Consider the following 14,234-nt stretch of genomic DNA (forward strand, 5'->3'; position numbering starts at 1 on the left):
GATAGACGTACTAACTTTGAGATAAAAGAAAAGGAGTACTTGTGGCACCTTAGAGACTAACCAATTTATTTGAGCATAAGCTTTCGTGAGCTACAGCTCACTTCATCGGATGCATACTTTGAGATCTTGCTTTATTGTGGTTGAAGGGCCCTAGAGCTGTTTTCCAGATCTCCATGAGAAGCAGTGAAACTGATAAGAATCAAATCACTGGTGGTGTGATAATTCAAAAATGAACGCTGGAGGAATTTTCAACATTCCTCCCCACTACACAGCAGGCAGAAAGCTGAGTAGAGGAGTGCATAACCCCCCCCCCCACACACACACACACACCCCCCCCATTGCAGCAGCTAGGAGATCATAGGATGTGTAGTGGTTCTCTAGTCTGTCGAAGTCAGTGGGGGAAAGAATTATTTTTTTCTTCCAGGAGGCAGAGAGAGTTGAGCAGGGAGAGGAGTTTTAAATAGACATCTAGTAGCCAGAAACAGATACAAAAGATAGAGTCCACAAAGAAAGATCCAAGAGATAGCACCCTACTGAAAACCTAGCAGCTGGAAATAGTGGTTTTTGGTTCCTTATATGGTCATTTCCTCTGCTGGATCTGTATCTAGTGTTGAGACTACAGAAAACTTTATTCAGTTTTTAGAATAAAGTGTTTATAGGTTTAGATTAGAGAATTTTTAGCAGGAGAAACTTGCAAGCAGCCCCATCTCTTGGAAATTTTGAAAGGAGAGAAGAAGCTGATCTATAGGGAAAAAATACTGAATTCTGAGCCATGCTTGGGAAATGAATTTAAAAATTCTGTTCAGACAAAAACAAGAATGAAAATCAGTCTATTGAATTTTTGCTCAGAAGTGCTCCTACAAAGGTCAGAAAGTAGGAAAACTTTAAACTCCTAATACATGGAATACAAATCAGAGTGATTGCTTGTTCAATACTTTACTGAAGATTCATTCTAATTTGATTATGTTGGGATTGCCTGAGCCTGGCATTAATGTCTCAGTAAGCTGCACTGATGCAGGATATACTCTATAAACTTTTGCTCCAGATAAATTTCTGCACCACAAAACTGCAACCCCTTAGGTTTAGTTAATTTAGGAAAGCTGACGGGTTGGATTTCCTCTATAAAAACGTTGAATTCATCTGAAACATAAATGCCGTCAAGATAGCATTGTAAAGTAAGGTGGCTTGCTTGCTTACTTTGATTAGGTTATTTATCTGAAGTGTACTTCCAGAAGAGGGCTGCTGTGACTTTAAACAGCATATTCATTGAGTCACCCCTGCTCAGTTGGTAGGTGCCTGGTTTGCAAGCAGCAAAGCCTCTTTCAGGCATGTAATATAGAACATTCCATTTCCTGTTCCCTTGCTGACACAGAGGAGTGTTCCTGCTGGCAGTGATCTAATCATAGTGCAGTAAGAAACATGGCAGTTTGATTAAAACATGGTGGAGACAGAGGCTGAGATGGAAGCATATGTTCTAGAAGACATCCTTGAGGTAGGAGTTGATTTACAAATTGCAATGAAATTGAAAGCCAGAAGAAAGAAATCTATCTACGGGAATATGCTTACGAATTACTCAGTTGAGGGAGGCGGGGAAGAGAAGTTATGCATTTAAGCAAGGCACACAGTCCTTGTTCTGTGAGATGTGCGCATGGATGGCTACTAAATTAGCTGAGAATTAGTATGTCATTTGTTTGATTATAAATTGTGAGTGGGGGGTGTATGGTAGAGAGGAATAAAAGAGAGAACCTCAGACTTCATAAAATGTCTGTGTGCTTGTGACCTTTAGATTAACTCATTGAAAGGTGGGGTCTGCAAAGCAGCTTGCAAAGGCTTTAGTATCCTATGTCTTACACAATTCATTTACATAAAGGCCTGAAAGTGCTTATATTTTGCTGGTTAAAGAAGCTGCTTGTTTTGTTTGTATCTATTATAAATTATTAAGTGATGGGAATTACTAAATTGCTATATATACTTTGGTCCTGATTGGAAATAGTTAAATAGCTAAATACAATCCTTTTTTCATTTTTAGACAGATTCAGGATATTTATAAATATCCTGAAATGCTAAATGTTGGTGATTTCCATGTCAGAGTATGAAAATATATATTTTGATATGTTACTGTTTTAAAGGATCAGAATTGTTAATCTGATTCATTCTTTCTTTGTGTATCTCTAAAGAGAAACTATATTTGTTTTTTATCTGTTACTGATAAATACTGATTTCATAAATGTTTCAGTTGAATTTTATGCACTCTAAAAATAAAGGGACGAAATAACCATTTCTGGTTTAATTGGTCTATGTTAGAATACGATATTGAGTTATTGCAGATTTTTAAATACGTTAGATTTGCAGATCTGTTTTGTAGGCTAATAAGTCCAAGTATGTGATTGATTATTTTCTCTTTAACATGTGCGGTACTGGTGTTGAGAATTCTCAATTACTATAATGCTGCTGTGGGAGGGGCTGGGGAAAAGAGGGAGGAGAGAGGCCTCCTGCGCATTATAAAGTGCTGCATGATCAATGAGCATTTTCTGGAGCCCTTGTGTGTGCTTGGAGCTGACATTGCAGTAAGATTCTTATAGCTTCTAGCTGTTCTGCAGAATGAAAACTGATTGTGCTGTGATTCTTTTACTTCATTGTTTCAGTCCACTCTTGAATTCAGTATGCAATTTCAATTTGATTTCTACTACTGCTTTCTCTCTCCACCTTTGAAAATATTTGTGGCCTTGTTCTATGTGACTTTCTTTATAAAGAACTAGATTCTGTTTCATTAAATACATGACAACTCCCCTTTCTAGCTGTATCTCCAAAATACTAATTAAATCTTGCTAGCAATACCCATGTGTTAGCTGAAAGCAACGCGGCTCCTATATTTGCTTTTACGTTTAGTTTAAGCTTGATATTTTAAGCAATATATTCATTGGTAATTTGTGGAATATGAAAGTGAGTAGGAATAATAGTTCATATTAATCTTTTTTGTTTCCGTAATTCCAGTTTCGCAAGTAATTCCAGTTTTGTAAGCAAAAATGCATTAAAATAGCTTTTTATCATTACTCTGTATATTTTCAAAAGTTCAATGCACTCAAGATTTCTGTCAATAATGTACATTTTCTAAATAGTTGGACCTTTGGGGGGTGGTCATTTTTGGCTTAAAAGGTTTTCAGTTTATGTTCATGAAAACATTTGATTCAATGTTTAAACTAGTTCTGGAAATTATAATTTCCCTTGTTGCCAGACTATACACACATCTCCATAATAATTTTAATGGATCGTAAATTCAAATGGAAAGATATCAGGACTCATGCATTTCCTGGACAACTGATAGATTGAAAGGGGTTAACTTCTTTTTCCTATTATGTATAAAATATTTTTGCTTAAAATGTGTCATTTGCTTTCTTTGTTAGAGGTAGGGAGAATGAATGTGTGAACTATAATGTGTCTGATCAAACACATTATGTCCCCTATGTCTTCTCAATAATTAAGCTAAATATTTAAGTGCATGTGCCTCATGTGAACCAAAGAGGAAAATATATCCGTATGCATTAAAGATTAAGTGGATTACTGAGAGGTATTTAAATAAAAATCAAAACTGTGCTGTATCCATAGAGTAAAATGTTGAAATTATACACATTTTAGATGAGTGTATCAAGTTGTTTACCTTGCATAAATTCATTGTGCCCCTCTTTTTGGTAATGAAACAAATCCTGTTGATATGCTTTGACCCGGTTTCTCACTGACTTCTTTTATCAGCTATGGTGAGCTTAAATAATAACGCTTCAAAGTTACTGTGTTTGTCCAGAATTGGCTGTGTATAGATACTTTTAAACTTTATACTGAGTTTGTAATAGTTAGTGTGGAAATGCTAAGTCAATATGAAATGCATTTACAGTAAATGCTTTTTTATAAATTTTAAATATTTTTCTGGTACTCATTCTTTACTCAAGTTCAACAAACTAAAAATCATTCACTCATTAATGAACCTCACTGTATGAATTCAGGAATTAGATTGGCTATGCGTAATCTTCTTTTTATATTTTTATTTGAACTATAAGATGGTACTAAAAAAAATTTTAAGACTCATTTTAGTTCTAGGAGAAATTGGATTTTTTTATATTTAACAATCATTTTCTTTAGTAAGCAAGTATGAGACTCTACATCTTTGAAAGTGTAGAATTTCAGTTCCGGGGGAGAACTGATTTCTACCTCTGTTCTCATAAAATGTGATTTATGTAAGAATTTGTTATTGAAGCTTTCCTATTTTTAAAGAATCATTTACTGCAGGAGAAATCTGAAATTTTACTTATTTGTTCATACATGATACGGAGTTGAAAAATTAAAAGATCCTACTAGGTTTGGATGCGTAACAGTCCTTGGGCGAAAGTTTGCCTGACATAAACTTAGTGCTATCCCATTGAAATCATTGAGGTTACATGGGGATAAATCAGGGCAGAATTTGCACTTTGGACTTCCCTACATGTCAAATGTCTAAGGATCCATACTTTGTGAAATTTCAGTCCCATGATAAATATGCTGCTTTCTCAAACTCTTAATATTAATTATTAAGGATGATGGGAATTTTCAGATTTGACATATTTTAAAACATGAATCTAGTGCTTGTTTTTCGTAACTTATTACTAGGGCTGGCGATTAATCGCAGTTAACTCACATGATTAACTCAAAAAAAGTAATCGCGATTAATTGCAGTTTTAATCTCACTGTTAACTAATAGAATTCCAATTGAAATTTATTTAATATTTTGGGTGTTTTTGTACATTTTCATATATCTTGTATTCTGTATTGTAATTCAAAGTGTATATTATTTTAATTACAAATATTTGCACTGTAAAAATGATAAAAGAAATAGTATTTTTCAATTCACCTCATAGAAGTGCTGTAGTGCAATCTCTGTCATGAAAGTGCAACTTGCAAAGTAAATTTTTTTTTGTTCGTTACATAACTGCACTCAAAACCAAAACAATGTAAAACTTCGGCGCCTACTACTTCAGTCCTACTTCTTGTTCAGCCAATCACTCAGACAGACAAATTTGTTCATATTTATAGGAGATAATGCTGCCCTCTTCTTATTTACAATGTCACCAGAAAGTGAGAACAGGCAGTTGCATGGCACATTTGTAGCCGGCGTTGCAAGGTATTTACGTGCCAGATATATGCTAAACATTCATGTGCCCCTTTATGCTTTGGACATCATTCCATAGGACATGCTTCCATGCTGATGATGCTTGTTAAAAAAAATTGTGTGTTAATTAAATTCGTGACTGAACTCCTTGGGGGAGAATAGTATGTCTCCTGCTCAGTTTTACCCACATTCTGCCATATGTTTCATGTTATAGCAGCCTTGGATGATGACCCAGGACATGTTCTTCATTTTAAGAACACTTTCACTGCAGATTTGACAAAACGCAAAGAAGATGCCAATGTGAGATTTCTAAAGATAGCACTGGACCCAAGGTTTAAGAATCTGAAATGCCATTCAAAATCTGCGAGGGACAAGATGTGGAGCATGCTTTCAGAAGTCTTAAGAGTAACACTCCAATGCAGAAACTATAGAACCTGAACCACCAAAAAAGAAAAGGAACCGTCTGTTGGTGGCATCTGACTCAGATAATGAAAATGAACATGCATTGGTCTTCTCTGCTTTGGATGGTTATCGAGCAGAACCAGTCATCGGTATGGACACATGTCCTCTGGAATGGTGGTTGAAGCATGAAGGAACATATGAATCTTTAGCGCATCTGGCATGTAAATATCTTGCGAAGCCGGCTACAAGTGTGCCCTGTGAATGCCTGTTATCACTTTCAGATGACATTGTAAACAAGAAGGGGCAGCATTATCTCCTGCAAATGTAAACAAACTTGTATGTCTGAGCGATTGGCTGAACAAGAATCCTAGAATATCAGGGTTGGAAGGGACCTCAGGAGGTCATCTAGTCCAACCCCCTGCTCAAAGCAGGACCAATCCCCAATTTTGCCCCAGAGCCCTAAATGGCCCCCTCAAGGATTGAACTCTCAACCTTGGGTTTAGCAGGCCAATGCTCAAACCACTGAGCTGTCCCTTCCCCCCCCCAAGAGGTAGGACTGAGTGGACTTGCAGGCTCTAAAATTTTACATTGTTTTATTTTTTAATGCAGGTTGTGGTTTGTTGGTTTTTTTAAACATAATTCTACATTTGTAAGTTCAACTTTCATGATAGAGATTGCACTACAGTACTTTTATTAGGTGAATTGAAATATACTATTTTGTGTTTTTACAGTGCAAATACTTGTAATAAAAATAAATATAAAGTGAGCACTGTACACTTTGTATTCTGTGTTGTAATTGAAATCAATATATTTGAAAATGTAGAAAGCATCCAAAATATTTAAGTAAATGGTATTGTTTAACAGTGCGATTAATCGCAATTAATTTTCTTAATCGCTTGACAGCCCTACTTATTACTAATCAGCACTTGAAAGTCTGTGTTTAAACGGGTTCTATCAGATATTGCAGTGGCCTTTGTGGCACTTATTTCGGGCAATAAACTGATGTCAAGAGTCAGGGTAAGGGCCTCATAGTAGCATTGAATGGGTTGTTTGGGGGAGCGGGGAGGGCAGCACTTTTTGCCCTAAACCGCATAGGTAATGGTAGTAAATGAAGTACTGACCAACTAAATCTTAGTATGCATTTCAAGCCTTGTTCCTTTGTGAAAGGCCCCTTGAATATATTGATTAAAGAAGCTTGTGGTATGTGAAGTCTCTGTTCCTTGTTTTTTTGTGCTTTTGTCTGCTCATTTCTCTAAATTGTTTATGGGGAAGGTTGTTTCAGATAGAATCCTGATGAACATTCTCTCCTCTTTCCCCCTCTCCCCCCCGGTGGTTGAATGAAGCTCTTGTAACCAACTGGGATTTAAATTTCAGCTGCAATAATTTGGATATGCTGTGCTGAAGTGAATATTTTGGTATCATGCTTTTCTTTAAAGGTACCATACTCACAGGGTTCTTACAGTGGGATCTTGTGCTCCCGGGCTAAGACAGGGGCCCTGTCCCAACTGGGCGGCCACGACCTGGTAGAGAGAATCTCAGGTAGCAATATCTTCAAAGAAGCAAAATAGTAGGTAACTTATTTTCCCTCACAACTATAAGAACACTTTTATGCAGGATAACTATAATTTTAGTCTAACATGTGGATGTGCTGCAACCTTAACTCAGACTTGGATATATAGTTTCTTAGATCTGAGGCCAGGTCTACCTACAAACTTTTGCCATTAGAGTGATGTTTATTAGGAATGTACAAAAAAATTACCCCCTGACCTGACATAGCTATGTCAGCAAAAAACCCTGTGTAGACCTATTTTATGCTGACAAAATGACACTTTTGCCAATATAGCTAAATCATTCAGGGAGATGGTTTAAGTATGCAGGCAAAAGAACTCTTGCTGGTATACATTGTCCTTCTGCTAGTGGGCTTTGCTGGTATAGCAATACTGGAAAAGCCTTTTTAGTATACACTAGCCCCAAACTGCAACAAGCCCAGTGTCCTTTCTGGCAGCAAGGAAGAGATGATTTAGAAAGCCATTATAGGAAGAATGATCTTGTGGTCGATACTGGTCTGAGACTTTGGAGACCTGGGTTCTCTTCCTGACTAGGATTCAGACTTTCTAAATCACTTTCAGTCTAAGCAACTTGCTCATATTTTCAAAAACAGGTGCCTGAAGCTTGGCTCCTGTATGTCTATGTAGGCACCTACCAAAAGCCCTGTTTTTGAAAAGCAGTTTCCATTGACTATAGGTAGTGCTAAGTTCTCAGCACTCTTGAAAATCAGGTCACTGGTTTGGGCCTTCTCTAAACACAGATGTTCACCGGTTCAACTGAATTAAATTGAGCTGGGCGAAGTGCAACTTTTTATGTGAAGACACTCTTATTTTGATTTAAGTGCCTTGGACCTTGTCCACACAGGATTTGCACAGGTTTAACTAAATTGCTTTAGCCAGCAGAAGCTCCTGTGTGGACTGCTGTTTTGGTGGCTTATTTCAGTTTTGCTTAAACGTTGGCTTGAGCTGAACCATCACAAACCACTTCTTCAAATGTTGGTCCCTGTGTGTATTCCAGTGTGGGGTAGGCCTGCACTCCATGTGCTTGAGACTCAAAGATTCTTGTTAGGAGCGTCCGTTTGGTCTGTGCTTTTGCTCTTTCGCTTCTTATGCTTTGAACTGAGGCTATAAGGGATAGTTTGGACCAGCCACCTTTCCAGTTCCTTCTTACCTCCATGTGGTCTGACATGGAACTCTCCAGTGTCCTCAGAGCTCTTCTTTAGACTTCCTCTGTACATAGTTAAAAATAGTTTATTAGATAGTTTTGGGTGTTTTAGTTTAGACAGTAAACAACTAGGGAGTCCTTCCCTGCCCTCTTCTCGGGTTACTTTATTTTTGTATTAACAATTTGTAGCATCCTATTTCCCTTTTGTTTTCTTCCTTTCCCTTCTTCTACTCTCAAATGAGCAGATCCTTTTCCAGAACCTCTTTTTAGAGTTCTTTGGGTTTTATTCTTTTTAAAAACTTTTTCCTATTAAATATCAGCCCTGATATCAGCCCTCCACATCTTGTCCCTCTCAGATTTTGGGTGGCATTTGTTCTTTCTCTGTGCAGTTCCTATATGTAATGTCAGAACAGTTTCTTTTCCTAATCATGGCAAATACTCTAGTATGGATTGAAGGGGTGGGCCATAGTCATGACCAATCCCTGCCCTCAAATTATTCAGTATTTGAAGTTAATAGGGCTCTTAAGTTTTGTGTAGAATCTCTGGGATTTATTCAAAGGCCAGAAGGGACCATTGTGATCATCTAGTCCAGAGGTGGTCAAACTACGACCCGCAGGCCACATCTGGCCTGCGGGACCATCCTGCTCGGCCCCTGAGCTCCTGGCCAGGGAGGCTAGCCCCTCCCCTGCAGTAATGCCACCATATGGGCAGCGCTCTGGCCCGCTGCTCCTACCGGGCAGCGCAGCTGGCTCCGGCCGGGCAGCGTGCTCCTGCTGCTCTGAGAAGGATGGTGAGGGGGTGCGGGGTCCCGGGGGGCAGTCAGGGAGCAGAGGGCGGTTGGATGGGGCAGAGGTTCTGGGGGGGCAATCGGGGGACAGGGAGCAGGGGGGGTTGGATAAGGGGGTGGGGTCCCGGGGGGCCTGTCGGGGGGGATAGGGGTCGGGGCAGTCAGGGAGCAGGGGGGTTGGCTAGGGGGTGGGGCCCCAGGGGGCGCTTAGGGGCAGGGGTCCCGGGAGGGGCCGGTCAGGGGACAAGGAGCGGGGGGTGGTGGTGTTGGATGGGTTGAGGGTTCTGAGGGGGGCAGTCAGGGGCCGGGAAGTGGGATGGGGCGGATAGGGGGCACAGTCTTCCCTACCTGGCCCTCTACAGTTTTGCAACCCCAATGTGGCCCTCGGGCCAAAAAGTTTGCCCACCCCTGATCTAGTCTGACCTTCCATGTAACACAGGTCGTAACGTCCTCCAAATTTTGTTGTTTAGAAATCCTCACATTTTAAATAGCACTCTTGTCTCCAACTCCCATTTTACCCAGCAACTTAATTTGATACAATGTTTACATAATGATATTAGAATATATTGACTGATGTTTGTAAAGCACTTTGAACATATGAAGAGCTGTGCATTTAGCACTATACAATGACATTAATAAGTTGGTTGTCAGCTGAGACTGAAGTAGAAATGGACTTTATATCCTAATGCACAGTCAAGCTAAGGCTGGATACGTTGCATGTATCTCATTTTATTTCGAATTAAAGTGACGATTGCATAAATAATTGTCATCCAGTGGCCAAGGCATGCTATAGTGTTCCTTTGGTTAAAGTAAGGAAGAAATGGTCTCGCTCGTGTAACAGCTACAGTGCTATGTTGTTGTGCAGGTACAACTTTCAACTATTTGGTAGTGGTATGATTTACGAAAACAAGTATAGCCTCTTTTCCTTCCCGTATGAGAATAAGCTATACTGGTAAAAACACTTTATCAGGGTAACTTTGCCAACCCTAGGAGGATTGTACTGCTTTAACTACACTGAGGACATGTCTACACTAGAGAGCTTACAAGCGGCACTACTGTACCGATGCAGCTTCGCCGCTTCGATATCTCCCATGTAGCCGCTCTATCCCAACAGGAAAGAGCTCTCCCGTCAACATAATTAAAGCACCCCAAATTAGCAGTAATAGTTATGTGGGCAGGAGAGCCTTTCCACACCGGCGCTTCTGTTGGTGTAACCTATATCACTTTTGGGGTTGTTTTTTTTCACCCCCCTGGGCTAAAGAATACCAGCAAAAGTGCTAGTGTAGACATAGCCTGATATAGCTAAAGCAGTGCAACTTTATAGAGCAGCCCTTAGATTGTAAGCACTTTCAGGACACAGATGAGCTCTTACTGTGTGTAGAGTACTTAGCACATTAGAATTCCAGTCTTGGTTGGGGCCTCTAGGCCCTACTGTAGTATCAGTAATAGTGTATGAGTTTGTAAGCCTTTCTTTCATTTACACAATTAAATCAGGGCCGAAAGCCTGGGGAGGGCAAAACCTGGAGAATAACTTCATAGTGTGACTGCAGGAGTGCTGTAGAAGCATGAATGAGTCCTGGAAGGAGGAGTTGTGGTCAGTTACAAACACTGTAGTCACTTTCAGGGACAGGGCGGAATGTGGACAAGGGGACTAGGCCACTGGGTGGTCAGCTGACTTATACCAGTATATCATAGGACAGCCAGAAAATATTAACTCTGTATAATCAGGGACTTGGAATCAGAAAACCTTAACCTCTTAAAGGCTTATGCCCTCTGAATGGAAGCTTTCCAGATCTCTGTGCTTCTGGAAATTGCCCCATAAAAATCTGAGTATGCTCTGAGTTAAAAGATGAGTGAGGAAATATCTGTTGTTATAATAATAATAATAATAATAATAATAATAATAATAATAATATTTATTATCCATAATGAACAGGCATATTAAGAGGGGAAAAACACATGTGGGATGAGTAAAGGGACAAAGAGAACATTCCTCCATCCTCAAGGAATGAGGAGCTGAAGGTTTGGGCTCACCTGAGAAAACTAACTTTTACCCATAGGAATAAAGGCACCTATCTTCCACCTCTGGATGGGGAGAATTTACTTAGTTAAGCAGCTTTCTTGTCACAGACTTTGCTGAACCTGCTTCTGGATCTCTTAAGGTTACATCCTCACTACTGAAAAAGGGTGTTTTTTCTACACTGAGATAATCTCAAAGTAAAATCCTAGTGGAGACAAGGCTCTTTAGTTTTAACCTTCATGTAGCCGCAGAGGTCAACCTTATACATTGAGGTTAAAACTTAAATATCTTGTCTTCACTAGGATATTACATTGAGGTAGCTAACTCAAAGTAACTATCTTGATGTAAAAACAACTATATTCACTGCCTAAAGATGCAGGGACAGGAAGTTTCTGGAGACAGTGTGACAGTGTTCTCCCATAACTATAATCAAGCACATCTCTTAGTTGTAGCAATGCAAAGAAAGAGTAGGAAACAACAATATTCTATAAAAAGTAGTTACGCATGAAGGATAGTGCTCAGGGAAAGTTAGGCAACCTCTGATTGTTCTAAATAACCCCATTCTCTCATTTATGGGAGTTAAATGTCCTAATACTTTACAGGAAAGCCTGAGGGAGTGAAACAGAAAATGGCTGCTTGAAGAGCTACAAAGATTGCATGATAATTCCTCTTAAAGGAGGGCTGTAGCAGGAGGCAAATTTAGAAAACAACAGGGTTAATCAAAATAGGGAACACTGTTTCAGACTGAGGCCTGATCTGCACTTAACATTTAGATAAACATGGCTGCCCCACTCAGGGGTGTGAAAAAGCCACATCACTGAGTTCTGTAGCTATGATGACTAAACTCCTGGTGCAGGTGCAGAAAGGTAGATGGAAGAGTGCTTCAGTAAATCTGGCTACCTTTGCTCGGGGAGGCAGTGTTCCTGCAGCAATGGAAGAACCATTTCTGTCATTGTAGGCTATGTCTACACAGCTGGCTTTATGTCAGCATAGCTACAGCAATGTCCCGTAGTGTAGACATGGCCTTAATGTATAGGCTTTGACAGAGGAAACCAACTTAAGCTAAACTGTAATTGGGCACTTCCTGAAATAAGTGTGCACCTGGAACAGTCTTGTATCAAAATAACAAGTTGTGAACTAAATTGATTTAATTATTTCAGTGCAAGTTTGTGCGAAGACCCAGCCTTAAACTGACTGATCATTTTATCAGTGGTCTACCTACGTAGCAGAGTGTTCTGTTTATGGATTAGAGACTTCTGTATTGAGAATTTATCCATTAAACCTATCCATGCAGTATATGATCAAGGCCAGAGGCAATGACAGGGAAACATGGATGGAGGTAGGGGAAAGAAGCTGCTTGGAAAGCTTCCCCCCCCCCCCCCCCTTCTCCTCCCTGAGCTTTTTTTTTTTTTTTTCCCTTCTCCTCCCTGAACTCGCTTTCCCAAAGTTACTCACAAGCTTTGTTTTTGGCTGAAAGGGAGGATGAGGGAGGCACAACACCACTAGTGTTAGTCCCTTTTAAGTAAGCCCCAGTGGACCAAAGTTTAAATAGAGCTCCTTTCCCGGCAATAACAGCCTTAACAGGAATAATGGTCTTAACTGAGGAGATCTTGTAGGTCCACTGTATAAAGATGGAGTCAAATCCATTGTTCTTTTCTATAGGGATTTAATGCAGTTTAACATAGCCATTCGGAGTGGACTCTTTCTTCTACTGAGCTGTTCGGTACTCACTACCTGCTCCAAAGAGTTAAGTGCTCTTTCTAATGGGGAACCTTAGCAGAAGTGTCTCAGGCCCTGAGGTTTTTTTTCTCTTTTGTATAACCAGCACCTTAAGTGTAATCAAAATCCTAGTGTCAAAAGATTTGGATTCTGAGTTTCCAGGAGTCCGAGGAAGAAGATTCACACTCTGCAGAGGAGGCGGAAGAGACCTTTAGTTTTTAGGTCTTTTGGGAAGCTTTGTTGTTGTTGTTCACTAGAAGGGAAGCCCAGGGAGGACTGGGAAGAATCCAAAAAGCCATTTGTGTCTGTTAGGAGGGGCTTATTCCCATGATACTGTAGTGTATCTGAATGAAGAGTCTAGTTAGCTAGAGGAGTCTCAGGTGTAGGCTCCCTCCAGGAATAATCCTTATAATAGCTGTAAGGAGCTGGTCATGGACTGTAATATGATCACACAAACACTCGTTAAGCAACATACATCTCCAAGCAGACGAGTGCTCTTTGACAGGACAGTTTTGAGAAGCCAGGGTTACTGGAGTCAAAGTGTGTTGCTGGATTTGGGTGACCAGTGCAGAGGATGAGGGCAGCAAGTTCGCAGGTGCTAGGTAGATCCCCTTCAACTAGTCTGGCCACATGTCTCATATGACCTGTATTTGCCCATGTTTGTGCTAGACTTTACTCTCTGTAGAGAGCTGACTGGTCAGGTACTGAAGACTGCATGAGGAGATTCAGTCTAACCACTTAACATCACTCCCTGGTCAGCAGAGACCCCAGATTGGGCAGTCTCCTGATGTTTTCAGGTAGCATAGCACATCTGCATCAATGTTAACATTGTGGCTGCAACGTTAATCCTGTGGACCGTGGTCCAGGTAAGGATTGCGGGTAGGGAGTGGAGGAAAGGGACCAGGATAGTAGAGAGAGGAAAACTTCCAGCAAAATCTAAGGGCTCAGAGCCTGACTCCTCCAGCTTGGCACACAAGTAACAGATTTACTTTGATGACTTCCAGGGCTTATTTAGGGAGAGCAGTTTGAACACCAGAACTAAGAATGTTAGCAGCAAAAAGGGCCTAGGTGGGCGTGGTTAACCTGTCAATCAAGCTCCAGGCTAGCAGATTCTTTTGTTACTGGAAGTACTGTATATTTATTGTCTTATATTCAAATTGTCCATCTCAAACTAAAGTTTAAATTCTGCAGAAACTGGTTATTTTGGCAGGCCCAAATACAATTTGCTATGTTTCCTAATCACCATATAGCCCTATTTCAAGCCCTGTAATAATTATAAAATCTCTCTCAGATTTGATCTTTTCTGACTTACCTATAACTAGGGCCCTACCAAATTCATGGCCACGAAAAATGCGTCATGGACTGTGAAATCCGGTGTCCCCCTGTGAAATCTGGTGTTTTGTGTGCTTTTACCATATACTGTACAGGTTTCACAGGGGAGACCAGCGTTTCTCAAA

General features: G+C 40.1%; 1 protein-coding gene across 3 annotated transcripts in view; it reads left to right on the forward strand.

The window, feature by feature from the left end:
• Positions 1-14,234, forward strand: part of ANKRD17 (ankyrin repeat domain 17) — a 131,660-nt gene that overhangs the window by 33,377 nt on the left and 84,049 nt on the right. For 2 of the 3 annotated variants that reach the window (XM_074950407.1, XM_074950406.1), the window contains exon 1: positions 1,346-1,492. The exons of the other annotated variant lie outside the window; for it this stretch is intronic. In XM_074950407.1, the coding sequence (XP_074806508.1) occupies positions 1,439-1,492 (54 nt within the window). In that variant the 5' untranslated portion in view covers positions 1,346-1,438. Of the gene's footprint in view, positions 1-1,345; positions 1,493-14,234 lie in introns of those variants that run through there. 3 annotated transcript variants of the gene reach the window in all.

This window comes from Natator depressus, chromosome 4, assembly GCF_965152275.1.
Source record: "Natator depressus isolate rNatDep1 chromosome 4, rNatDep2.hap1, whole genome shotgun sequence".
NCBI lineage: Eukaryota > Metazoa > Chordata > Testudines > Cheloniidae > Natator > Natator depressus.